Source organism: Pseudopipra pipra, chromosome W (assembly GCF_036250125.1).
Source record: "Pseudopipra pipra isolate bDixPip1 chromosome W, bDixPip1.hap1, whole genome shotgun sequence".
NCBI lineage: Eukaryota > Metazoa > Chordata > Aves > Passeriformes > Pipridae > Pseudopipra > Pseudopipra pipra.
Window position 1 is genome coordinate 14,662,658 of NC_087580.1, and position 27,396 is coordinate 14,690,053.

The 27,396-nt window shown below is 45.0% G+C and overlaps 1 protein-coding gene across 1 annotated transcript in view; it reads left to right on the forward strand.

Moving 5' to 3' along the window:
* The first annotated feature begins 10,446 nt into the window (after positions 1 to 10,446).
* Positions 10,447 to 27,396, forward strand: part of LOC135404871 (hydrocephalus-inducing protein homolog) — a 271,661-nt gene continuing 254,711 nt past the window's right edge. The window contains exons 1-5 of the mRNA XM_064639602.1: positions 10,447 to 10,677; positions 23,739 to 23,835; positions 24,224 to 24,352; positions 25,441 to 25,563; positions 26,612 to 26,731. Of these exons, the coding sequence (XP_064495672.1) occupies positions 24,278 to 24,352; positions 25,441 to 25,563; positions 26,612 to 26,731 (318 nt within the window). The 5' untranslated portion in view covers positions 10,447 to 10,677; positions 23,739 to 23,835; positions 24,224 to 24,277. The remainder of the gene's footprint in view (positions 10,678 to 23,738; positions 23,836 to 24,223; positions 24,353 to 25,440; positions 25,564 to 26,611; positions 26,732 to 27,396) is intronic.

The following is a 27,396-nucleotide window of genomic DNA, read 5'->3' on the forward strand; positions in this document are numbered from 1 at the left end:
GCAGAGGTTTCTTTGAATCAATATGGCACCCAGATGGGACTGATCTCTGCTCGCCGGTGAGGACCCTCCGGAACTGGGGACCCTCTGCGCGCCCCGGGACGTTACTCCGGTGAGGCTCCCCGGGCTCCGCTGGATCACCACGGGAGTAGAGGAAGACCCTGTGCACAGGTATACAAATTTTAAAGCACTCATTTTTTTTTCTTTCTCTTTTTCCCCCTAGGGTTTTGGGAAGGAAACCGTAAGTCGTACGCTGGTTTTTAGGGCTCTGGGCTTGCTAACAGCTAACAAGAGCAACACCCTTTCAATAGTAGGTTCGAGTCCTACTGGGAGGATGCATATGGCTTTGATTGTGAGTTAGAGTCTCACCAAAGCTTTACCAAATTCCTCAAGCTAAGAGGAATTTTGGGCAGAGGGCTGCATCCTTCTGAATATGGGTTAACAGTCCCATTAAAGGGTGGCATAGGTTTTTGATTGTGAATCTCACCGAAGGTATACCAAATTCCTCAGTCTAAGAGGATTTGGAAAGAGGTACAAATGTTTTTGGGTTTACCATTGTGGCTAGATTTGGGACTTGGTTTTGGAATTGCAATTATTATAAGTTTGGTAATATATTATATCTGGGTTTGTTTTAAACCATCTGTCTGTGTTCCATGTGTTTGCTGAATTGTATTGTTTGCTTTTGTCTGTGAGTATTGTCTCTTATGTCATAAAATTACTGTTGTATGTTAAGTAAACAAATATTGGGAAATTATATGTGTTTTCATATATGTTACTGGTTTTCTCCTAACCACGGCAAAAGGACTACCTTCGTGTGTTTACGGGAGATAGTGGTTTTGTGTTTTTGTGGTTTTATGGTTTTAGGCAGAACCTTAACACTCATTGTTTGCAGGAATTAAGCCAGGAAGTTTGCTGGCCGCTTGCAGATACCACAAACCCCAGGGCTGACAACCTCCGAAAGTGCAAAGCCGTATCGTTGCTCAATCTGTAGAAATTGTTCACCTCGTACTTGTAATCTGTGTTAAATGTTGGCAATTTTTGCGTGTTAGGGGCAAGATCGGCATTAAGAGATCTTAGCATTGGAGTAATTAAGTCTAGATACAGTTTTATACAGTATCTAAGAGAGAGTAACAAAATCTACAGGTAAAATAAGGCGAAAAGGAATAAAAGGTGGATCTTTTCTCATTAATACTTAGATTGTGAGATTGTTGCCTTGTATCAGTAAGTGTGGAGCGTAGTTATTTCGTAAGCACCTAAGAAAAGAGTTTCTTATTGCCAGACTGAGGATTGCTACCGGACAAGAGATACTTAAACAAGCTAAGAGGGCTGACTCAGAACTTTCCTGCCTCAAAGCTGGTGCTGTGTGCGTATGGTATGTTGAAAGTGTATAACTGAAGTTTGTAGATAACCACAAGTTTGTGCCTTTGTTATCGTGCAAAGGGCACGACTAAAAGCAGGCCAAAGCAAAAGCTAAAAATGGGGAACCAGCAAGGGAAACACGAGGTTGATAAAAGCCCATTAGGATGTGTTTTAACACACTGGAAAGAAATTGGGGAATCTCAGGGTGGGATTACTAACAAGAAAACTTTAATCAAATATTGTTCAGAATGGTGGCCCCTCTATAAACTAGAGGAAGGAGCAAAGTGGCCAAAGCACGGATCATTAGACTATAATACTTTACTGCAGTTAATGTTGTTTTTGCAGAGGCATGGAAGGTGGAACGAGGTCCTTTATGCTGACATGTTCTTTGGCTTGAGGGAACACCCAGAATGGCATAGAGAGTGTGGCATTAATTTAGCCCCACGAGACCTGTTTGTTTTAACACTGGAAAAGAAGAATTTAAAACAAGGTATAGGAGAGCTCAAAAGGTGTTGTTCAGCCTGTTCAATAGGACAGAGGTGTCTGAAATATACCAACAGGGAAATGGAAAGTGGAATTGAGGATTATGTAAGTCCCTTTGGAGAAAGGGCAAATGAAATAGTCGAAGGAGGGGCTTCTGCTCCCCCCTCAGGACCGAACAGTGAATTGTTTGCATCTCCAAGACAGCAGGGGAGGGGTAGGGACAAAGAAAGGGGAAGAAGGGAAATTTCCCACTCCCCATCCTTATCTCCCCTGAGCAGGTGGACACGCAGTAAAATGAGAGCAAAATCTGTCTCCCCACACACAGAGACCAGGCAGACTATACAAGCCCCTTTAAGAGAGGCTGCAGGACCGCAGGGGTCTATAAAACTTAAAGCCAATTTCTCTATGGGAGATTTAGAAAATTGGAAGAATATTGCTCGTAAATATAGAGACGACCCAGTTGGGGTAGCAAAGAAGTTTAAAGCATATGTTAAAGCTTTAGACCCAGACTGGGAAGATGTGGACCTCATGTTGGATGCTTTGACAGAAACTGAAAAAGAGTTAGTCTTAAAAGCAGCAAGGACATATGCACAAACCAAGTTAGCTGCTGGAGATGATTTGAATTTCTATTTCCCACGAGATAAACCAGGTTGGGACTATAACGAACCTGATCATTATCAAATTCTCCAGAGATACCGGGGTTGGGTGGCTTACGGAATAGAAAATGCAGTTCCCAAAGCAGTAAACTGGGGTTCTCTTTATGCAGTAAAACAAAACACTGGAGAAACCCCTACTGAATTTATAGATCGATTAAAGGAAGCAATGTGAACTTACACCACCTTAGACCCATCAGGGGACCAGGGCCAACAGCAGCTAATTTCACTGTTTTGGGGTCAATCTTCAGATGACATCAGGCACAAACTACAAGAATTAAAAGCTGAAGATCAGAGAAATATCGAAAAATTAATTGAAGAAGCGTGGCGGGTATACAGGAACCGGGAAGGGGTAGAAAGACAAAAATTAGGTAAAACTATCACAAAGGCAGCCATTGCTGCCCTGGATAAAAGAGACCATCGCTCTGGGAGACCTGGACAGCACCCTGGAAGGAGTGACCATCAGAAGTTGAGACCAAACCAATGTGCAATTTGTAAACAAGATGGACACTGGAAAAGAGAATTCCCTCAAAGGAAACAAAAACCTATTTTAATGGCAGAATTGGACCAGGATTAACGGGGACCGAGGGGTTTGCCCCCAGGGATCCCCTGGTTATAATGGAACTGGGGAAAAACAAACATAAAATAGAATTTTTAGTAGATACTGGAGCAACATTCTCTGTGTTAAATCAGGAATTAAGCATTATGGATGATGTATCTTTGAATGTGATAGGAGCCACTGGTCAAGTTGGAAAAGTATCTTTTATGAAACCACTAAGTTTTAAATTAGGTAAGACTTTGGGTATACATAAATTCCTTTATATGCCTCATGCACCTAAATCACTTTTGGGAAGGGATCTATTAGAAAAATTGAATGCAGAAATTAGGTTCAACAATGGAGATATGCAAATTAAAGTAAAAGAAAATGAATTAATCAAAATTTTAAGTCTTGCTTTAATCCAGCCACAGATATCGGGAGAAGTACCACCAGCAATCTATGACCAAATCTACCCTGGGGTTTGGGCTGACGGGACCCCAGGAAGGGCCAGACGCTCAACCTGTAACAGTAAGATTAAAACCTGGGACACGACCGGTAAGAATTAAACAATGTCCTCTCAAACTAGAAGACAGAAAAGGAATTAAACAAATAATTGCCACCTCTGCAGCTGAAAGTTGGCAAATATTGTGGTTGTGATTTAGACGACACTACGGGAAGCAAAGGTAGTTACTTAAATATGAGTTACAGGATAAGGAAACGGATGAGTTTGTGTGTTACATGGAAAGCTTTTAGAAACGTTTCTGGGGTGTCAGGTTTGTTTTTAGTGTTCAGTTTATGCGTTTTTCAGAGACCTCACAGTCATTTCTCTTTATGAAGCATTTTTTATCTTCTTTTCGGTGCCTAATAATTTTAGAAGTTGTAGAACACCTATTGCAAGACTTTCTAAAAATGCAAGTTTAAATGGAATGCCTGACGTTTGTTATGTGTTAGCTGGCATTCAGCAATTACCACTGTAAGGGCAAAATTGGAATTCTGAATGTATAAAAAGTCGCTGTGGTAGAGCAAGAGGTAAATATTAATAACTTTAGTTTTAATTGGAGGTTGTGTTTAGCCATATTTGTTGGATTTCTATGGTGTACCCTTGAGCAAAGTTATAAAACTCCATGCAGGTTTTAAACATTGCAGTTGGAGGTAAATCTCCTCTGGGAATGTGAATCTGTCATTGCAACAATATAAGTTTGCCCTTTTTTGGAAATAGAAATACAGGTTTTAGCAACCACTGGACTTCTCCACCTTTATGCACAATGTTCTGTGTCTTTATTTTAGATTTGGATTATGGTGGTTTTCTAACCCAGCCACAGTTCTGCAGTATAGAACAGGTTCTGGCATACACACTTTGCCCTAAAGAAAGTTCTGGCTGTAGGTGGATGTCTGCTGAATTTCTCTTTTCTTAAATAAGTTATGGTGTTTTGTTTTTTTTTTGATAGCTTTGAGTGGTTTCTTTTAACAACTGAAAATAAATAGCAAGTAATTGTCTCAAAAAATAAATTCCTCTTAATTTGTAATGTGTTTTGTTTAACAATTCTACTTTTTTATATTTAAGGTGTAGGAATTGGAATTTATATTTGGATACCTTTTAATTTAGCAAGGAATGTTTTTTTAAAATTGTGTCTTTACTGACTGATTCCAGACTTCTTCTTAAGTATGAAGTAGTGGGGCTGATAAATATAACTGCTGTACAATAAAATACCATTTTTGCCTTCACAAAAGGCAAGAAAAGTTGGCTGGAGGTCGTGCAAATATAGTGTTCCTTTTGTTAAAGACCCTGGTTTGGGATCTGATGTGATGCCAGTTTTATGCCCCCAAAAAGGCACGAACGGAAAAACTGCTCAAAGACAAAGTTTTTGAGTCTTTAAGCAGGAGGTATGTTTATTAATTACGACGTCGGGAAGCAGCCAGGTCATCCTGGATAAGACTGCTTCACTCGAGCAACTTACAGCTGAGCTTTTTATACAATTTTTGCCAAGCAATTGCATCACACAATATGAATATTTATTATATTGCAACATCTACTTTTAATATTCATAGCAGGTGGAGTTGAGGCGGAGTTAGAGGCGTGGTCTTCAATTTGGGGAGAATTTGAGGGGTCGTTCCTGTTCTTCAGCTTCATGAACTCAGTGTCCTTTCATCATCATCCTCATAAACTTTTGAACCTTCCCTAATTTGGATAGTTTCCTTGTGCAATTGGCAGGGATTTCTGGTGTCTGGCAAGAGTACTTGGTTCTTAGCTCATCTCTTTCCTTATCTCCCTCTGTTTTCCTTTCCTATGTCCATTTACGTGTGAGTTAGCGTTTTTAGTTCTTTCTGTTCTCCTATGTGCTTATGCTTATGTTCCTTCATGTCAGCGCATCCTGTACTCCTTAGTGAATTTATTGCCTCTGCTGTTAATACTGAGTTCTCTATGCTTTTGCTTAAAGCCTGCACTTTGAGTTTACCTCTCTAATTCTCGTATTGTTATACTATATTTGCTTTCCAGGTTTTACCTGAAAGCTTTAAAACTGTTTTCTAAAGGGCAAAAAAGATGCATTTTTGGGGAAGATCAAACAAGGTAGGACTTAAAATTCAGAGAAGCTGATGACAGAAGTGTAACAGTTTGTTTGGATACATGTCCGGAATAAAGACAAGTGCCAGAAATATTCAAACACACAAAATATCTTTTATTACAGTGATAATAATAATAATACTTAGCAAAGTGAATCAAGAACTAAAAAGGATACAAAATAACTACCTTATTGTGTAGCCTTAAAACAAATACTACGAACAGCATTTAATACAGTATTAACTAGTGAAAAAAGGGGGGGGTTAAAGGGATACCAAAAAAAAAAAAAAGAATCTTAACACAATATTACGGATAACTATTAACACGATATTGGTTAGTAAAAAGGGAAAATAAAGGAAAAATACTATGAAATAATAAAAGGGGAATTAAAGGAATGCTAAAAGGATATTAAAAAGTTTGTTCTCTCAGTTGCTTCCTATCAATAACCTGTGCTTACCCACACAGACAGGCCAGGGCTGTCAGGATCTGCAGCAGCTGGTCGGTGCCCGTGCTTAGCGGGCGTCCCCGCGGAGCAACACAGTCTCCATGGCAGGATGAGGATCGCTTGGCTCAGCAGTCCCGACACCCCATTTTATCAGTTCCACATTACACTACGTAGGGCCAGTACGCAGTATAAGGTGATGCCTGAGTGGCAGCCAAACCCCGCCTGATCATCACCTCATGGCAACAGTCTGTGCATGCCCTACTTGTAGGGCAAGGGGCCAGCGACCCCTGCCCACACCATCTTCCTCCCATCATCATCTTTCTCACCCCTATGGATGACCTCTACCATTGTGTTTCAAGGGTAGATGTATCCATCTTGCAATATGTAGCAAAACTAAGGAAGAACTCAGCTCTGATAATAGGGGATATCAAGCTGACTTGCTAAAAAGCACAATGGACCTTCCAATTAACCTGTGCCATGAAGTTACATTGTACCATACTCCAGCTGGTTTCACATCCTAATATGGTTCCTTTCTCACGCCTCTATGCTCCATTGATCATCTAATTCAAAAGTACCCCCCTTACAAGAAGCCATTTTGAAATAACTTTGCTGTCCCTAAAGGTTTTATTTAATTTTGCATAGCCTGGTTCTAAAGACTTTAATGTGAAAAAAAAGCACAAGGGGTGAGGGGTATTGGGTGATAAGTTACTCAATAAAAACGGTTAAATTTGCATTTGATCTCTAAGTCTTTCAAAATTAAAGTAATGGAAGACAGAAGAGCAGATTGCAGTTAGTCATGAGAAGCACAGGTCGTGTGTGTTGTGTGTCAGTCACTGTCATCTCCAGTGTGTTTTATTTCAGCCAAGAATGTCCTTTTATTTTTAGAGTTGAGTTGTAAAGATACAGTTACTGCTCTCATAAGTTTTCTTGGCTTAATAATTACCTAAAGATCAATACGTTTCAGGCATGTGACTTGTTCTGCTTTTCTGAAGTAAAATGCTGAAAATTTCCATCTTTTTTTTTTTTTTTCAGGTAGAATGCCATGAATAATACCTTATTTTCTGAGTGGCTTCAGAGGAATCGTTCATGAGTTATTTTCTCAGGTAAGAGTGGCTGTAACTTGTGGTAGTATGTTCATTTCCTTGTTTTTTTTTTTATCTTGAAATTTGCCTTTTTGCTACAGTGCAGATGGGAAGAAAAAAAATCTGATTTTTTATGTGGAGGGGATACATTTTGTAAAGTATCTGGACTTTTAGAAAGCTTTTTTTTTTTGCAGATGCAGGTAGACTGTCTTCAAATAATGTCATGTTTCTGTGCTACTTCTGTATAAATTTGAGTTTACCCAGGCTATCTGTTAAGGGGCTTGTTATTTTTATCATCTGTGTATATAGATCCATGTGCCTTGTATTTGTGGAAAAGGGCAGTATTTTTATAGAAATCCATTTCATTCAATGTCCCATTTCACCAGGGAGAACCTGCATTAAACTTTGACTGTATTTTGTACTTACTGAGTTTGTAGCATTAACAGTTGGGGATATTGTAGAACTCACATTTGCCAACAGGAACAGCAGTAACAGGAGACTTCAGGTGTTTGTAGAGGAGATTTCTGGGGCCTGTTTCTTGGTTTTGGGAACACAAAGGCTGATGCTTGGCAAGGATAGAATATTGTTATTGTAGTGTAGGTCACATTTTTATGAATTGAAAGACACCTTCTGTGTTTTCAGCAAGTTTGTCAGTCAAGAACATTAGGACTGCAGGTGAGATCTGTCTGTACCTTGTTTTCAGACAAATCTGGTTTTGTTTTTTCTTTTTTTTTCTCTAAAGTCTCTCACTGGATATTGTTCTTCCAAAGATGCAGATGACTGGTTGGGTAAAAGTCCTTGAGCGAAATTGTGTACTGTTTGTGCCAGGTATGTTATACTGTGTTGTGGCTTTTTGTTTATGTCTTTTTTTTTAACTTACGCTGGAAATAATTTTTTTCAAAATAAGCCTTAAACATTTAAGGTGCAGTGTTTTTCCTTGTTGAATTTATTTTCTTTCAAGCTCAGTCCATTTGAAAACTGTTAGTAAGTACTGACTGCAGCAATGTTTGTGTCTCCTGCACCTTTGAAGATTTCTGTGGTCACTCACACACAACTTTAACAACCTGCAGTGACCGTGGTGACACGTAGGAAAGCCAGGCTGTGCTCTGAGAATTGCCATCTCCCGAGGACATTGTCTAACCACACTTCAGAAGTGCTTTTCCTTAGTTCAAGGTATTCATTCATTAGCTAGGGACACTCATAAACTTTTCCTTTCCAATCAGTTGTTTGTACAATAAACTTAAACCTTCTCTTTTTGGTGTAAATTTGACTCTAAAGCCCAAAGCGTTACGAGGTATCTTGCTCTCCTCCTTGCAGTACAAACAAATCAGCTTTCTAATGCTTATAATTTGTTTTTGCACTCTAAGATTCTGCATTTAGAGCCAGAGGAACACGTTTCCTTTGAGTCAGGCTTTCCCCACTGTGTAATTCAAAGTCGGAGAGCTCATTTGCCTCTCTGAACTGGTTCCTTTTCGCAGCTTCTCATGCTCAGGTACCTCAGGACCTCAAAGCACAAGGCGTCTTCGTGAAGACACCTGTGTCAGGAATCTCAAAAACACTCTTGATAATTTGCTTTTTGAAATTACATAATTGATGGTAATAGTTAAAGAATACAGTTGTGAACCCCCACCCGAGTGCAGCTGTTTTCTTTGGCTTGGATGAAGCCTTCAGCCCGTTCATGTAAAAAATCATGGGCCAATTTTGCAAAGCTTTATAAAAATGTCTCTCCAGGTTGTACTGAACCTTTACCTGCAGTGAGTCACTGCTGATGTGCAAGGCAGAATTCAGATAATATTTACAGAGAATGGACATGTCCATGATCGTGGATGTCCTGCAGCAAACAGGGCTGATGTGCAAATGTGTGTGTCAGTGTGTTCCGGACTTGGTTGTGTAACTGTCTGATGGGATCTGTGAGAACTAAGAGTTTGGGTTTAGAAATGATCTCATACCTTATGAACAACGGAACTGTGCTGGTTTAAAAGTTAACCAGCAGGGGAAATGAACTCAACTCAAAAGAGAGATTATAAGTCAGAATAACAATTTATTAAAATAATGCAATAAGTACAATTATACAGACAAGCAATTGGTTTTAACCCACAAAACCCAAATGTATAACCCAGCACCCTGGGGCATGAACAAAGTGGTGTTCCTTGGGCCCCCCACCGAGTCCAAAGTAAAGGGAGAGGGGAAAAACCTGCTGGTGGGAGAGCTGTTGCAGTCTGGTCAATAGTGGTGATTGCAGTCCAGTTGAGGGTGGTGGTCTCAGTCTGGTTGAGAGCGGGGAGCTGCAGTCTTCCTCTGGATCCCATGAGTGGTGGTAAGGTTCCAAACCTCCAGGTTTATATATTCTCCAGTTCAGGCAGGAATGCTCAGTCCCTCCCTCAGAGCGGGGAATTCCATAAAAGGGTATGAGGACAGGAACATCCCCCCACCTCGCAGCCCCCCCCCCCCCCGACAACAATTTCTGGGAAATGGCAGGAGGGCCATAGAATACACACTTTTGGGCTACACCTTTTTTTTTCTGTCTCTGCGCTTTCTGTGTTATCTCTTTAGCTGCGGGGGGGTCTCTTACAGCTTTAGTTCTCTGGAATGCAGCCAGGATGTGGCTTTGCTGCTCACACCAGACCGTGTCCCAGGCTGTGCAGAGGTCTTGGTCCAGCTGCACCTCTCGGCCCTCAGAAATTTGGTCAGGGTGGAGAACTCACGCGGGTGGCACGGGGGGTCTCAGTCCAAGACAGCAGAGGTCCGGTCTCCGGACGGGCAGGCAGCATAGGGTGGCAGAAGAGGTGAGCGTGAGGTGGGGGAGAGACTCAGCTGCTATAGCCAATTCTCTTTCCTGCTCCTCTTTCCCTACTTTTCCCAAATTTCTCCTCAACTTTTGTAGTTTTCAAAGGAGGTTGTGTGTGGTTTCTTGACACATAGCCCTATTCAGATGTTGAAAGAGATATGATAACCATGAACAATAGCAGGATCGTTTGGCAGGAAAACTCCAGTGGGAAAATTCTGGTGAGAACTTGTGGTGGAAAACTGACACAGAATTTTTGGTAGGAAGTTTTTTGACAGGCAGAAACAATGGCGAAACATAATTTTTGGCATTTGTATGTTATCCGTCTGTTACAGACAGCCCGTGTCAGTGACAGGCATAAGAGAAGGTTGTGTGGAGACCTGCAGCACCTTCCAGTACCTGGAGGGGCCTGCAGGGAAGCCGGAGAGGGACTCTTTGTTTGTTCACAGCCCTCACACAGCCCCACGGGGCCCGCCTCCCTTCCACCTTCCATCTGTTGCCTGGCAACCGGAACGCGGTGACAGCGACTGTCCTGTTGGTGCTGGCGTCACAACACCCTCAGTTCCCTGTTCCCTTTCACCCTACTCTGTTCCCTGCGGCCTGAGCTCCTTCAGGCAGCGACATTTATTGCTTCACCAAGCCAATCCTTTGAGAGATTGACTCTCAAAAAGTCGGTCTTGCAGTTCGTTGAAAGGCAAAGACTGACCAGGCTCTTCACCAACTGAGCCCTTGCAGAGAATTGTCTTTGAAGATCACTCGTGTCCTTTATTGGAAGGTAAAGCTGCGATGTCCTTGATGATGTTGACACCCTGCCGTGATAGACCAGGGTTTCCTGAGACATGTCAGGAATTGTTCCCCAGCCCTGGCCATATTTCTTCATTGCTTCCCTAGGGGGCCTCAGCTGCTGTGTCCTGGCACAGCTGGCTCCTCTGCCCAGGCTCAGGCCATTCATGCTCTGAACACAAAGCTGAGGGGCCAGAGCTGTCTGTGCCCTGAGCCTGGAGCAGAGGGGGAATTAAGATCCTTCCTTAACTTGTGGGCTGGGTAAGGGGCTGTCTGAGGTGGGGAAGATGGAGATCTCTCCCCACGGGACCGTGGTGGTCGTCTGGAGCTGTGCTTTATCCTGTCCCTGCAGAGAGCTGGGACTGATATCTGAGTTCTGCTCCTTCCCCTGAGTCTGGCAGGCAGAACCCTGTAGGCTTTATGGAAGTGGAACCATGGGGCTATGGAAGAGCATCACGCCAGGGCTAGAGGGCAGGGGAAGCTGCTAGCCTGGATGGGGGCGTGGAGAGTGGAAACCCTCTGTAAACAGCAGTGTGGACATGATGGACAGGCTTCCTTTGAAGTCAAATGAAACTTGTTGATGGAGAGGTTTAGGAACGCATGCAAACAATCGGTGTGATCAGGCAAAATGTCCAATTTATTACTTAAATAAGTTAACTTTTATACAGTTTAGTTTGTTTGGGGCACATGCTCACAACAAGGTGATTGGATAGCTCAGTCTGTGCACGCATCTCATGTCTCCAGTTCATTGGACCTGATGTTCTGTCCATGCAATCTGAAATCATACTTGGCATGTAAAGGCCTTCCTAATTAGGGGCTTTCCGAAATCTGCAGGTATACCTTTATCTCTAGTTTCTCAAGGCTTTCTGTCATGGTTTGAGAGCTCCAAAAATCCAATTCCCTAGTCCAAGCCCCTTCCCACATCTCAATCCAGTGTAAGATGGTTTTCCAGACAACCACACGAGACTCAAAATGGGGAAAAGGGAATATATTACAATGACTGTACAAATAAATACTACAATACATTATATACAATCTTAGCTATCTCTACCATGACATAAATATTTACAATGGATCAAATCTCTTCTCCTCTCCAAATAAAAGTCCAGGAGAGAAGAAGGAAAGATCCTTCTTCAGAGCAGCAGTCTCCAAGGCAGCAGGTGCTCTTCTTCTATGCAGCATCTGTATCTGGATTGTTGTAGCTGGATCTCACTGCCAGTACACACGAGGGGGGTATCCAAGCCCCTCTCGCCCTTTGACTCCAAGCGAAGGTCTCACCCGTGGGCTGCCAGCAGGGACAAAACTCGCTTTACCACGGGTATATCATGGGGTGTAAGAGCCCCATGAAGGTCCTTTCCTCAGGGCATTCACCCCTGAGTCAGAACATCTTGGGCAGCTTTCAGTCGGAAGCCTTCGCCTCAAGAGTTCCAACAGAGCTCCTGTGCTCTGTCTCAGGCTGCCAACTTGGCAGCAGTGGGGAGGGGGTCTCAAGGTCACCCCCTCTGCATTCCTTCTCCATCCCGGTCCAGCTTTCCAGGACGCTTTGAGCTTTTCAGCTCCTCTCTGCAGTGCAGTAGCAGTCCAAGGCTCTTTCAAGTAAGAGCCCATCATCTTCCTCCTTTCTCGGAGGGGTCTCCAAGGAGTTTGGGGGTTTTATTCAGTTCTTACCCCAACTCTGTCTCTCTGCTGCTGGCTCTCTCTCTGCTCTCTCTCTCTCGAACAACTGTGTATCTTCCTGGTTGCATGCTGTTTGCTGCTTCTTCTTATCTCTTCTGGCTCTCTGCCAGGATGCCTGAGCTTCTTTGGTCAGTGCAGTTCTGCCACTGCTGCTGCTGCTCTCAGCAAAGAAACTTCCCCCAGATCTTAGCCAGAGACACGTAGTCCAGTTTAACACTGTTCCAAGTCCCTGCAGCCCCAGCTGGGGGCTGGGGGTCCAAAGCTCCCCCCCCGGGGGGGGGGGGTTCCTCCCCTCTGCTCGTGGCCTCACAACATGGCCACTTCTTTAACTAACAAACTACAACTACCTTCTCTTCCGTTCTGGTTGTGATATGTTTATATTTTGCAGAAGCGCTCATTGGGTAAAACCTCAAAACTTCAAGGGTCACCACCCCCTGGGGTTTTACCATTTTATAACTGCAGGGGGAAAAACTGTTTCCCCCCATCACAACTGTCCATCCCCTGCTTTTGCAAAACATTAACATATCACAACAATTGAAAAACTCTAATCAACATGCAATAAACTAAAATATAATCAAAATCTCTCTACTACACATCAATATAACATCATCACAAACTTAACTATACTCTTAGTACTTAACTAACATTACTATAGCCTTACTTTCACTACAATGGTACAGTCTGTGTTTTGTCTGTGTTTTTGTTCTGTTACAACAAGCATCATGGCTCTTATCTCTTTTGGTCTCGATGGATCGCAACCATCCTCTGCTACCAAAAATGTCATGGTTTGAGAACTCCAGAAATCCAATTCCCTAGTCCAAACGCCCTCCACATCTCAACCCAATGTGAGATGGTTTTTTCCAGACACCACACCAGACTCAAAATGGGGAAAAGGGAATATATTACAATGACTGTACAAATAAATACTACAATACATTATATACAATCTTAGCTATCTCTACCATGACATAAGTATTGACAATGGATCAAATCTCTTCTCCTCTCCAAATAAAAGTCCAGGAGGGAAGAAGGAAAGATCCTTCTTCAGAGCAGCAGTCTCCAAGGCAGCAGGTGCTCTTCTTCTATGCAGCATCTGTATCGGGTACGGCGGATTGAGGGGGATTGGGGGAGACCTCCAGGCCTTAAGCTGCTTGCCCCATTACCTGCGAGGTGAATGCCCTTCCTCCCACCCCTGCACATGGCCCGGTGACCCCGCAAGGAGCACACGCAGACCACCTGGGAGGGACGGACGAAAGAGGAAGTTTATTGTGGGGTTGGGGTTTATAAAAAGGCTTTTAGGAAGGTCAACGGGGGCCAATCACGAGTTCAGGGTCACACAGAAAAAACCATCAGGTAAGGGGTCAACAGCCAATAGGAAGGGGTTAACAAGGGACCAATGAGAAACAGCTCAGGACACCTTCCCAGGACACCTTGTATGGGAGACAATAGCTTCACAGGGGGTGTCTGGGAGAGGGAGACAGTGACACTGCAGAAAATACGCAAACATGTTGAAACATGTTTAAACTACAGTAAAAACTTCTGTTTCCATAAGGTTAGAGCTGTTTTCCTCACCAGCCCATCTCTGACAGGACTTTTTCCATACTGCATATGGCAAATCCATTGCCACAGCTCCTCGTTTTTTGTTTTCTAAAGCTGGATATGCTTTTAATGATTGAGAGGTTCTGGCACAACTGAGCAAGCATGGAAAGACACACATAAAGAGAAACACTACGGAAAGTCCTAGTACGATAACTACAATAATTTTCTTAATAGTGGAAGAGAGGCCTTTGAAGGGCAGCCAGTTGAAAAAATCATCAAAGGTCAGAGGATCAACTTACTTGATTTCATGAACTAAGGACTGAAGCTGATTAATCTGGGAGTGGATAGATTGGGAGTGATCAGAGAAGTTGAGGCAGCAGAGGCCTTCAAACTCCTGACACCCATGGCCATTTACTAGAAGGAGAAAATCTATTGCAGCACGATTTTGTAACAAGGCCTTCTTATTGGTTTGGGTATCTTGAAATAGATCATCAAGGGCAGCACTGGTGGCATCAGCTTCTTTTGCAAGCCAACATCCCATTCTGGTAAGGAGCATTAAGGCTTTTGTGGAGCTGACAACTGGAAGCAGACCACTTAGAATGTTTGCGGTGTCAGACCAAAAAAGCACGTTAGAATTGCATTCTGCTGTGAATTCACTCAAGGACTGCAATTTTGCTAAGGGATGTTCTTCAACTGGAGGTGGGGGTGCTGCAGTCACAGGGACCTGCACTGCCTTAGGTGGAGAAGGTGGTTTTGGTTGTGATGGATAGAAGTTAAGAGGTGGGTGTAAACCTTGGAATTGCCTGCGCACTCTATGACGTGGGAAGGGTGAGGTTGTTTGGAGGTTAAGGTTTCTTTTTTGCATGATTTTTGGGAGGACTTACAGGTAAAGATTTCATAAGGGTAGCTGGATTGTACAGTCCTAATTTTCCAAATGTGCAGGGGCCTCCAGCAGCTAATCTAGGAATCATATTCCAGATTCTAAGTCCACAAATTAAAAAGACTCCTTTTGGAAGAATAACTGAATCAGGGGTAGCATGTATCTGGAAAGGAACCTCTTCCTTGCACCAGAAACTGAAATTGGAATAAGGTCCATAAGAGGTGACATTAATTAATTCAGGAGGGGCAACATATTTGTTGTGAATGAAGTAAAAACAGAGAGGAGATATGATACTCCCCAAGATTTCTAATTCCTCAGGTCTCTGCCACTGATAGCTAAATGTCTGTCTGTCATGTGAAGTTTTTGCTGGTCTTGTGAGACAGTCCAAGAATGGATTCTTGAACTGATCGTGGTCATCACACCAGGGGATATATTGATTTCTAAAATCACCCCATTCTCTGGGTGTCCAGGGGATTCCTACCAGACAGGTCTTAAAAGGGTGAGAGGGATCTAAGGTAGAGAGACAGATAGAGTCAGTATTTAGTGATTGTGCCAGGTTTAGCCAAACATTTTGACCAGGGAGCATTACCCAATTTGGAATTGTTGGAGGAGGTGTGGCAAGGGCTCCTGACGTTAAGTCTTTCTGATTTGCTGGTGTTATGCTGCACACAAAACCAGGATTATCCCGAAAGTGATGCTGATGGGGGATCGCTTCCTGTAGCTGGTGCTGAATCCGGTGGTGCTGGATCTGCTGCTGGTTGAGCTGGGAGGGAAACTTCTTGGTGGATCCTCACTAGTCTGGACGGTATCCATCTTGGACCTGCTCCTGTGGAGACACAAGCATGTCCTCTCCCCCAAACAATTAGAGGGACAGGACCGAGCCATTCTCCTGTCAGGATATCCTTGTATTTTACCTCAGCTTCCCCCGTTTTTAATTTTCCAGCTCCAAAATGATGTCCAACAGGTGAAACATCCTCATGCAGCCTATTTAAAAAATTGAGCACATACAATGCCTTGTTTAAACGTTCTGATGGAGAGAGACCTACAGTTGTTTTTTCTTGTTTTTTCAGCATATCTTTTAAGGATTTGTGAGTTCTCTCTACTATCGCTTGGCCCTGTGGAGAGTGAGGAATGCCAGTGGTGTGAACTATTCCCCACATATTGAAAAATTCTTTAAGGGAAGCAGAAATGTATGCCGGGGCATTATCTGTTTTAATTTGTTTTGGAATGCCCATTATGGCAAATGCTGAGAAAAAATGTCTTTTAACATCTTTAGCTTTTTCTCCTGTATGTGCAGTGGCAACAATGAGTCCTGAGCAAGTGTCCACTGATACATGTACATACTTCAATCTGCCAAATCGTGGCACATGTGTCACATCTGATTGCCAGAGATCTAAGGGGCTAAGGCCTCTTGGATTAACTCCTTCAGATCTCACTGGAGTTACCAACTGACAGTCTGGACACGCAGACACAATGGCTTTGGTTTGAGAGGTAGATAACTGAAACATTTTTTTCAATGATGTAGAATTTTGGTGGAAAAAGTTATGAGAAATTTTTGCTTTTTCAAAATTGTTAGGTGTAGGTACTGTGTTAACTGGGAAAGCTGAATTTGCTGCTTTATCTGCCACAGCCTTCCCTTCTGTAAGTGGGCCTGGGAGGCATGTATGTGATCTAATGTGAGTGATATAGAAAGGATGTTTCCTCTGTTGGATTAATAGTAACAATGTTTTAAACAGGGTAAACAACTTTTGATTGTTCAGATCTTTTAAATAACTATTTTCTATGCAACTTACAACTCCTACAACATAGGCAGAATCTGATACCAAATTCAGAGGCTGTGGAAAAAGTTGGAACGCTCTTACCACGGCTGAGAGTTCAGCAATCTGAGATGAACCTTCAACTTGATGAACATCTGTTTTTCATTCTCCTTTTTCAAACCAGGCTACCACTGCATTACTAGACCTCCCTGAGCCGTCTGTGAAGGCTGTCACAGCTTTCTTCAAAGGGCTAGTAGAAAAGTTATTTCTCAGTCTGGGTTGAGAGATGGAAAGAAACTGCAGAAAAGGAATTGCTGGTAGATGGGTTATCAGTTTGCCTGTAAAATCTGACATAACCAGTTGAAAATCAAACAGATGTAAATCATGATAACACAGTTGAGATTTGGACAGTGGAACATAAAGAAAATCTGGGTCTTTCCCTGACAGTTCTAACATTCGGAGTTTGCCTTTGTGACAGACTTTTGCAAGCATTTCAGGCACAGTAACAATTGTCTTTGAAAACTGGTGACTGAGAAATACCCATTCCCACAAAAGAAATTTTTTGGGTTTTGAGTCTAATTGTCCTATTACAGCAAAAGGCTGTTTTGGTCCACGAAAGATTAGCAATGCAGTAGGTAATCCTTCTACTCTCCTGTTTACCTGTTGTTCTGAAATATTTTGGTTGATCACTTCAATAATATTTTCTGCTTCTGGTGTCAAGTGACGAGGAGAAGTTAGTTCTGCTTCTCCCTTAAGGAGCTGAAACAAAGGAGCTAAAAAATCTGTTGAGAAACCAAAAAAGGATCGTATCCAATTGAGATTTCCCAAAAGAGACTGCAGATCGTTTAGTGGTTTTATTTTGGTGGGCAGGGTTACTGCTTGAGGCCTAAATGTTCTCTCTTCAATTATCAGACCAAGGTACTTCCACGGGGAAATTCTTTGTTCTTTTTCTGGGGCTATTTCTAACCCATGATTACTCAGGGTTTTTTTCACGGACTTATGTACCAATGTCAATTTGTCAGTATTAGGGGCACTGATCAATAGGTCGTCCATGTAATGAAAAATGATAGCTTCAGGAAACTGAGATCAAACTGGTTCAATTATATTGGACACCACAGATTGACATATAGTGGGACTGTTTTTCATCCCTTGTGGCAACGTGAGCCAACTGAGACGTTTGGAGGGTTCAGCTGCATTAAGAGCTGGAACAGAAAATGCAAATTTGTGTGTATCATTAGATGGAGGTAGATATTAAAAAAACAGTCTTTAATGTCTAAAATAACAAGTGGCCAGTCTGCTGGGAGCATGGCAGGGGAGGGTAGCCCAGCTTGGAGGGCTCCCATCAGCTCTATGATATTATTGGCTTCTCGTAAATCATGTAATAACCTCCATCTCCCAGATGATTTTTTGATTGTGAAAATAGGAAAATTCCATGGAGTGGTTGTGGGGACTAATCTGCTTTTGTCCAATTGTTCTTTTACCAAATTATGAATTTGCCGCAATTTCTCTCCTCTGAGGGGCCACTGGTTTATCCACACTGGTGTGTTTGATGTCCATGTGAGAGGTGGTGCCTGCGGCTCTCCAGTGGCCACAATCACAAATTTGGAATGGATAAGATAATTCCCCACTGTGTTATTACATCTCTGCCCCACAAGGTTAGTGGAATGTCCAATATAAAAGGCTTAGATGAAGCTACCTTACCCTGTGGGCCTTGGACCAGAAGTGGCAAAATGCTCTGGAGAGGAGTTTTGGATCCTCCTACTCCTTGGATGTCGACAGCTGGCCTTGTTGTACCCCAGGTGCTGGGCCAATCTTTGGCAGAGATTATGGAAATGTCCACACCCGTGTCCAGTAAGCCAGACACAGATTTCTTTTGGCCTGAATTAGGAGAGAGAAGAGTACATTCTATTATAGGTCTGTCAAGAGGAACCTTTTGAGCCCAATTTATGCAAATTCCCTGTTCATCCTGGGTTTCTTCCTCTATGGGTATGACCTGTGCTATTTGATCTTCTGGATTAATCACTGGGGGTACAAAGTTAGGTTTAATTACAACAGACACAACTTTAGGATCTTGGAGACTCATAACCATAGGTAACACAGTAATGCCTAATGCAGTTGCAGAATCTGTTGCTGTGATAACACATTTCCCTTTAAAATCTGAAACCTGAGAAGAAGCAGAAGCCAATAACACAGTGTGATACTCTGTTTTTTCTAAGGTTTGAGGTTTTGAAGTTGCTAGCTCCAATTAAAGGCACCTGTTTGGGGTTTTTGTTGGGAACTGTTTGAGAGGGGTAGATTAGATTGCTTAAAGCAGCTTTTTATGTCCACGTGCCGCTCTAAGCGCTCACCAAGCCGTTTCCCAAATTCTGTGTTCTGGGAGGAGGCCTGGGTGAGAGTGGGTTTCCATCTCTGTCAAATAGAGATCGACAGTCTAGAGCCCAGTGTAGCCCTCTTTTACATCTGGGGCAAAGGCCTGGACGAATGGTTTTTTGAGAATTGGGGTTTTGAAATGGTGGGCAGTTAGCTTTTATATGACCTGGACATTTGCAATTATGGCATATTATTTTGGAGGGGTCTAGGGCTGCTGCTAAGGCTTGGGTCATTTTTTCTGCCATCTGCTGAGTTGCCTCAGCAATTTGGTTGCCTAATTGTATATTAGCTTCAGCTAATTGGTTAGACATTGACACCTGAGCGTGGACCAGGCTATTTGCCAATTTGTCATCAGGGCTAATATCTTTACAAGCCTTTTCCATATCCATGGAAAGGGTAGGGTCATGAAGGTTTCTGAGTATCTGCTGACACTGTGCATTTGAATTGGAGATAGCTAGCTTCAGGAATAGGGCATCTTGTGCTTCTTTCACATTGATTTGTTTTTCTATAGATTCTTTTAATCGTTCTGCAAAGTCAATAAAAGATTCATCAGGCTTTTGAGTTACATTATTGAAAGGTGGAGTTGTTTGAGAGGCATCAGCTACTGATTGTAGTGCCTGTAATGCCATATTTCTGGTAGCAATTAAGTCTTGTTTGGGAATTTGGGCCTGATCTGTATTTGCAGAATATGGACCCTCACCAAAAAGCATTTGTATGGTAGTTTTTATACGTCTACGTGTAGTAGAGCTAGTTTCATGAGCATATTTTCTAATTAAAGCTTGCCATTCATCTAAAAACAATGATACCTGTACCTTATTTAGCAAAGCTCTCATGATATCTTTTAAATCATTTGGGGTCAGTATAAAGCCAGAGAATATAGATGACAGAATTCCCATTGCGTAGGCTGAGTTCAACCCATAAGTTGGTACCGCTTTTTTTGCATCCTTGAGAAGGGGTATGGATAAGGGGTCCCATACCGGGGCTGAACCTGGATTATAAAACACTGGATATGCCTGCAATAAATTTACATCATTAACAGGTGTAGCAATATCATCTATATCATTACAATCATTGGTCTGGTTGGTTCCTGTGGAAGAAACAAAAGGGTTAAAAGGAGAAACAGAATTGTTAAAATTATTTGACATATTTGAAAATGGATTATTGGGAGAAAATTGGTTAAATGTTGTTAAGGATTGCGAGTTTGGTGCTGCTGAGTCTGTCACCGCTAGATTCACGCTGTAAGAAGTGGGGGAAATATTGTCCGTTAGCTGGGGGTTTCTTTGATGCTCGGTGGTGAAGGTGTTCTGAAGCTGTGGGTGTCCTTGCCTGTCGCGGCACGATGTAGGAAGAAGCGGGGGGAGCTGGAGCTGCAGGGCAGAGGTTGTCCCGTCCCCGGCGCCGGGCAGGGAGGGGGTCCCGATGACGTCATCCTGTCCCGCTCGGCATCCCTAGGGAAGGCAGGAGCTCTCGCTGTCGGTCCGGTGTGGTTGGAAGCTGGGAATTCCCCGCCTCCTTTGTTTGGCCATGCGGGATGGCGGCCGGGGGCTGCGGCTGTGAAGCTGCCTGGGGAAGCTGCAGTTGGTGATCTCCCGCTGAGAGCTGCCGGGCAGGAGGGGCTGGGGCTGAAGCCACACAAACGCCTGCTGGATTTTTCTCGGCACAGCTCTGCCCCGAAGAGTGCCTGTGGCAGCTATTCCGTGTCAGGGGCGGTGGAATTTGCGTCTCTGGGGGTGTGCCTGGAGCGGTGCTGTTAGTCGGCTGAGGGAAGTCGGGGCTTGGGAGCAGCGGGATGGATTCGCCTGCTCTCGGAGGGAGAGGGGGTGGGAGGCGGGGAGGGGTCCCGCCGGCGCTGGCCGCGGGCGGCTCCTCCTCTCCTCGCCCCACCGGCAGCCGCGGCGGAGGAGCCCGGGACGGGGCAGGGGCTGCCCCGATGGTGAAGCCCGGGATGGGGGTTGCCGCTCCGGGTCCCATCTGCGCAGGGGGCTGAGGCTGGCCAGTTCCAAAGCCTCCTGCTGTATCAGGGACCAGGTGTGCGGCACCGCCATGCGCTGACCGCGATGGGGGGGGCTGAGGGGTGGTGCTTGCCCTGGGTTGCCGTTCGTGATCTCTGTTTCCCTCCTCCCCCGCTTCCCGCGGTGATTTCGGTCGCCCACCCTCTCCTAGACCCTGGAGGGAAGCTGCGTTGCTTTCTCGTTGGGGCTCAGAATCTTTTTGTTGCATTTCAAGAATTGTTACGATATGAGTCCAAGCTATGTTGGCATGTACTGCTGCTTTATCGTTGGAATTTGCAGCTATCCAAATCTGTCTACCTAGTAATTACCAATCTTTAGTCGTCAGACAGAAAGGAAGTTTAAAGTCAGTTTTAACCATAACTTTGGAAAGGCATTTTAAGGTATTTTTGTTAGTCAATTTGCCATTACAACTTAATAAATTTTTCAAATGCTTATAGTTCTCTTTTTCAGTCTTAGTGAGGGATGCACCCATTTTTTTTTTTTATTTTTATTTTTTTTTTTTTGTTATAAGGGAATATGCCGGGTCTGCTCCTTACCTGAATGTCCTCAGGAAGGTTGAAGTACTCAAAACAGGATGCTCTCTTGTGGTGATGCCGTCTGCTAATACCTTTGCCGCTTAGACTCCGGTCTGCCGCTGCACACAAACTAGCCCCCGTTTGTGCGTTAGGACTGCTATAATCTTCACAGAAGAGTTCCAACTTGGCCTCACCACGGTGCACCAATTATGGGGGATTGGGGGAGACCTCCAGGCCTTAAGCTGCTTGCCCCATTACCTGCGAGGTGAATGCCCTTCCTCCCACCCCTGCACGTGGCCCGGTGACCCCGCAAGGAGCACACGCAGACCACCTGGGAGGGACGGACGAAAGAGGAAGTTTATTGTGGGGTTGGGGTTTATAAAAAGGCTTTTAGGAAGGTCAGCGGGGGCCAATCACAAGTTCAGGATCACACAGAAAAAACCATCAGGTAAGGGGTCAACAGCCAATAGGAAGGGGTTAACAAGGGACCAATGAGAAACAGCTCAGGACACCTTCCCAGGACACCTTGTATGGGAGACAATAGCTTCACAGGGGGTGTCTGGGAGAGGGAGACAGTGACACTGCAGAAAATACGCAAACATGTTGAAACATGTTTAAACTACAGTAAAAACTTCTGTTTCCATAAGGTTAGAGCTGTTTTCCTCACCAGCCCATCTCTGACAGGATTTTTTCCATACTGCGTATGGCAAATCCATTGCCACAATCTGGATTGTTGTAGCTGGATCTCACTGCCAGTACACACGAGGGGGGTATCCAAGCCCCTCTCGCCCTTTGACTCCAAGCGAAGGTCTCACCCGTGGGCTGCCAGCAGGGACAAAACTCGCTTTACCACGGGTATATCATGGGGTGTAAGAGCCCCATGAAGGTCCTTTCCTCAGGGCATTCACCCCTGAGTCAGAACATCTTGGGCAGCTTTCAGTCGGAAGCCTTTGCCTCAAGAGTTCCAACAGAGCTCCTGTGCTCTGTCTCAGGCTGCCAACTTGGCAGCAGTGGGGAGGGGGTCTCAAGGTCACCCCCTCTGCATTCCTTCTCCATCCCGGTCCAGCTTTCCAGGACGCTTTGAGCTTTTCAGCTCCTCTCTCCAGTGCTGCTGCTGCAGTTTTAGGACTTCCATTCAGTAGGAGTCCACCACCCCAACTTAAGAGGGGTCTCAAAAGGGTTTAGGGTTTTTTATTCAGTTCTTACCCAAACTTTCTCTTGGTAGAGCTCAGCTTTGCTTTCTCTCAGCTGCTGGTTCTCGTTCTCTCGGACAACTCTGTGTCTTCCTGGCTGCATGCTGTTTTGCTGCTTCTTCAGTTCTTATCTGTTGGCTCTCTGCCATCATTTCTTCGGTCAGTGCAGTTCTGCCGCTGCTCCTTCTGCCTACTTACGGTGGAGAAAAACTCCTTCGGCTTTCAGCTACAGGCACTTAGCCCAGTCTAACACTGTTCCAAGTCCCTGCAGCCCCAGCCTAGGGGTTGGGGGGGGCCAGAGCCACCCCCAGGGGCTCCTGCCCTCTGCTCGTGGCTTCACAACATGGTTCCTTCCTCTACAAACAACTCACAACTACCTTCTCTTCCGTTCTGGTTGTGATATGTTTATATTTTGCAGAAGCGCTCATTGGGTAAAACCTCAAAACTTCAAGGGTCACCACCCCCTGGGGTTTTACCATTTTATAACTGCAGGGGGAAAACTGTTTCCCCCCATCACAACTGTCCACCCCCCGCTTTTGCGAAATATCAACAAAACGCAGACTGTACCATTGTAGAGAAAGTAAAGCTATAGTAACGTAAGTTAAGTACTAAGAATAGAGCTAAGTTTGTGATAATACTATGTTGATGTGTAATAGAGAGATTTTGATTATATTTTAGTTGTTGAAGATTGCATGCTGATTAGAGTTTTTCAAATTGTTGTGATATGTTTCTGGAGTTCTCTTCTTACCCTTTCTTGCACATCGACTTTGTACGACACAGAGAGAGGTGGTTGTCAGGCTGGTGATTGTTTACCCATAGCTTCTTGCAGGATAAGGATGCTGGAGAAGAAGTGCCACTAGGATAAAGTCTGACGTGGTCCTGCTCCCCACATGTTGCGTTTCTAGTGGCTCAAGTCCCTTTAATGGTGTCTCCTCAGCGACCTAGCAGAGTTTGATGGCAAGGTTCACTCTGTTGCTGCCTACATAGACCATGATCAATTCACACACACTCAGGCACAGAGATGGGAACATCTATATTTACGGGTACAAAGGCACCTATCAATGAGTTTAGTGGAATAATCACATCAAATCCATTTGCATTTCTCAACAGGCAAAAGTACTGTGTCTGAGACCTTCACTGCAGTAAAGATTCTCCCTCCCTGGACCAAGTCCAGGGAGGGGGAACACAGCTGATGCAGAGTCTAGAGGTAAGTCCTGTGAGGAGTGGCTGAGGGAGTTGGGCTTGGTTGGCCTGCAGAAGAGGAGGTTGTTACAGTTCCTATACCACCAGCTATGGGCTGTCCACCCTAGCTATTAATTTTTAAGTAATATTTAAACTACAGCTTTGTCTCTTCTAACTGTTATTAATGTTCAGAATGTTAGCTCCAGGTTTCACTCTGATCCATCTTTGAATTACACAACATAGCCATATCGTTAAAATAAAGTCCAACTTCCAGCCTAACAATTCTAGCTACTTGTGCCAAACAAGCATTTAGCTACTTTCAAATAATATAAAATTCTCAGCACCACTCTATCTTTTGGGTCTGCCAGGAATGGGATTCTGGATTTTCAGCATTCCATTGTTGCTCCTTCCAGGTGAGCTGAGACACGATCACTGGTACGACTTATCCACCCACAACATCCTTCAGAATGGATCCCGGATTCCCGAGGAGAGCGGTGCTGACTCGTCCTCTAGAGCCGAGAGAGGCTGAGAAGCCTAAGCGTGTAAGTACCTGCTGTGGCCAGGAGCTGTGTTAAGGCTGGAAACTCCTCCCGTGTCCCTCTTCTCCCAGCCCCTCCTGCTGTCCAGCAGCACCGTGAAGCTACAGACCCCCTCCCCAGCTCTTGGGGCCGTGCTTCTGTTGGCAGGGGCTGTCATGGTGCGTCAGGGACAGTCCAGAGTCTTGCCTGGCTGTGCCACTGGAGCCAAGTTAAGCTCATCTTCAGCGTTACATTTGTTTGTGCTTCTTTCTTTCCCCTGTGTGGGCAGGAATTCCTTCTGTCAGGTTGGCACGCTCACTGTGCTGCTCTGACCACAGCTGCCCTCCAGGCACCTGGGCATGTGGTGGGCGGCTCAAGTGCTGCCTGAAGCCTTGAGAGAGGTGGCTGGTCCCCCCTGGGACAGGTTCCTAACCAGTTGTTCTGTCTCATCTCCTGTGTGGAGCACAGATCCAGCCCTGCAGGCAGCAGTGGAATTGGGGCAAGTCCTCCTTCCCGCCCACAAACGTCCCCTTTGCTGCCTGGAGCTCACTTGGCTGGAGGTGACCCAGTGCTGAGGCTCTGTCAAGGACATCTCTCTGTATTCTTCTGGGGATGGGACTGTGAGGCCAGACAGAGAAAAACCCGTGCTAATTGCAAAGAGAGAACTATGGACCTATTGCTCTGCACCTCGGTCTTGGCACAACGCCGCTTTTCTGCTTCCCTCCCACTCAGCCAGCACTGAGATCTTCACACACAGGGGGGTTGTGAGCCTTGGGCAGGGATGGAGTTAGGGCAGTTTGCCACTCTCTGCCAGGGTCACTGGCTCAATCCAGTGAAAGTAAAGAGGACACAAATGCCCCAAGAGCAGAAGTCTCCATACATGTCACATTGAATCAAGGAGAAGCTAATGAGGCAGAGCCGCCTGGTTCGAGCAAGTGTGTTCTGCTCTATACCATTAATTTTCTGATGCTGAAATACACATTTCAGCAGGCAACTTCCAGGACTGTCCTGGTGGCTGTGATCACAAATGATTCATCAGAGCCACTCGAACAAGAAAAGCCTTTCTGAACAAGGGCATTTCTGAGGCTCTTGCTGTTTTTTTTGCCTTCCAGCTGACCATCTTTGACTTCAGGGAGGTTGGTCTCAGGCTCAGGAAGAAGCCGGACAACCCTCAGGAGACAAAGCTGCCCAAGATTGTCCGGCCCCCAGGCACGAGTGAGAACTCCAGTTCCAAGGTAGCCTTTTCCTGCCCTTTTCCTTGCTGTTTGATGTGACACTTGAAGAGGCTGCGTGCCTTGCCTCCAGCTCGTTGAAACCCCTCAGTGTCCAGGTCCTGTTGTCGTTGCAAACTGCTGGTGGTGGTGGAGTTCCTTCTGCTGGGGCAAAGGCAAAACGTGTTCTCCTAGTGAGATGCTGGAGTCCTGATCTGTGCTAAGCCAACACAAATAATTTCTGCTGAAGCTGGTGGGGTTTGCTGGAGTTTAGCTACCATGGCGAAGGCACAATAGCGGGGGAAGGCTGGAGCAGGACACAAGGGCACGAGCTTGCCATTTTCCATTGTCCCACTGAAAGAGCCACCTCTTGCTTTGGTGTTGTCACTGACCAATGCTGGGGGTCATAGGATTCCCTGCACAGTGGCAGTGCTGGCCTTTGAAGGCTGAGGGCCTGAGGGAATTACTCCTGATTTAACACAACTCCAGTCTTACTCAAGTTGCCCAGCACTGCTGAGAAAAGAGCTGAGCTTCATCCTTATCCAGCATTCGCCTCATTTGTCCTATTCCTATCTACTGTGGTACTTTCTTTTTGCCCTTAAGCTCCTCTGGTGCTGTTCTCTTCTTACTGATGTCTAAGCTCTAGAGTCTGGAGTTGTGTGGGCCTCAGTCTCCCTGCCTCAGAGTAAAGGTCACCCAAAAATTGTTTCCTGTGGAGTCTGATGTAAATTCTTGAGTTTCACTTACTGCTTGAGTGCTCAGTGAGTGCCCAGAGCTCTGGGACCCCATTAGCACAGGGCTGTGCTGGAGGTAAGCGCTGCCTGGCATTTTGGAGAAGGAAAGCTGGAGAAACTCCTGCCAAAAGAGCTGCTCAGCTTGAGCCTGCTTGGTGTGGTCCAGCAGCTTTTGATCAGCTCAGAGCAGAGGTGGGTGAGCTACTGTTCTCCCAGTGGCAGCTGGGCAGACCTAGTCACCAAGAGCCTGTCCTTCACCAGGGATCAAGAGAGGAGAGTCATTCACGAGCCTTCCTCCCAGCAGCTGAACCTCTCCCTGCTCTCTCTCACCTCTCCAGTTCTTGTCACTTGGCCGGAAGAAGACCTTGCTTGAGCCTGTCCCATCCGAGCTGGTGTTTCAGAACTATGTCCTTGGCAAGGTCTGTGAAATGCCCCTGCTTCTGAGGAATAGAGACAAGGTAAGTGCTGGGATGTGGAGCTTTAACACTGTGCTAGAAGAAGAGGAGAGTGGTGTAACCCCCGTGGTGTACAGCAGAGTATCAGATGTGGCACATCCAGATTCACCACCTTGGATTTGCAAGATGGTGGGAGATTCTCCCATGCTGAGGATTCTCCCCTGATTTTGGCTGCACCTTGGTGGTATCTGACCCAAAGGAGCTTCTTTCCCCTGAAAGCCCTGGATTGATGGGAAGGCTGTGCAGTTCTCACCTGCTCTCGTGCTTGCCCTCGAGTGTCCACTACCACGTCCTGTGGCTCCTTGGTTAATCTTGGTTCCCGGTGGGCATCTCTGCCTCTCTCAGCCTGTTGAGCTGCCTCTGTGCAGCTCGCAGTCAAAGCTCAGGGGCTGAGTCTTCTCCACTTTATGCTGGAATCATGGTTAGTGATGATGATGACTAGTTATGACTAGCAGCACTGGCACTGCAGGACATGTGTTTGAAAACAGCCCTGGAATCAGACTCATTTAGCAGAAGCAGCAGGAGGCCTTTAGGTGCCACTTCAGGCTCCTGCTAAGCTTAATTCAGCTCTGCTCAGGTTTTCCAAAGGCAACATGGTGCTCTGCTTTCCCTTTGCAGAACTACAGCACATCCAGAGCAATGTGCTCTTGAGGGTTTCCACCTTCACT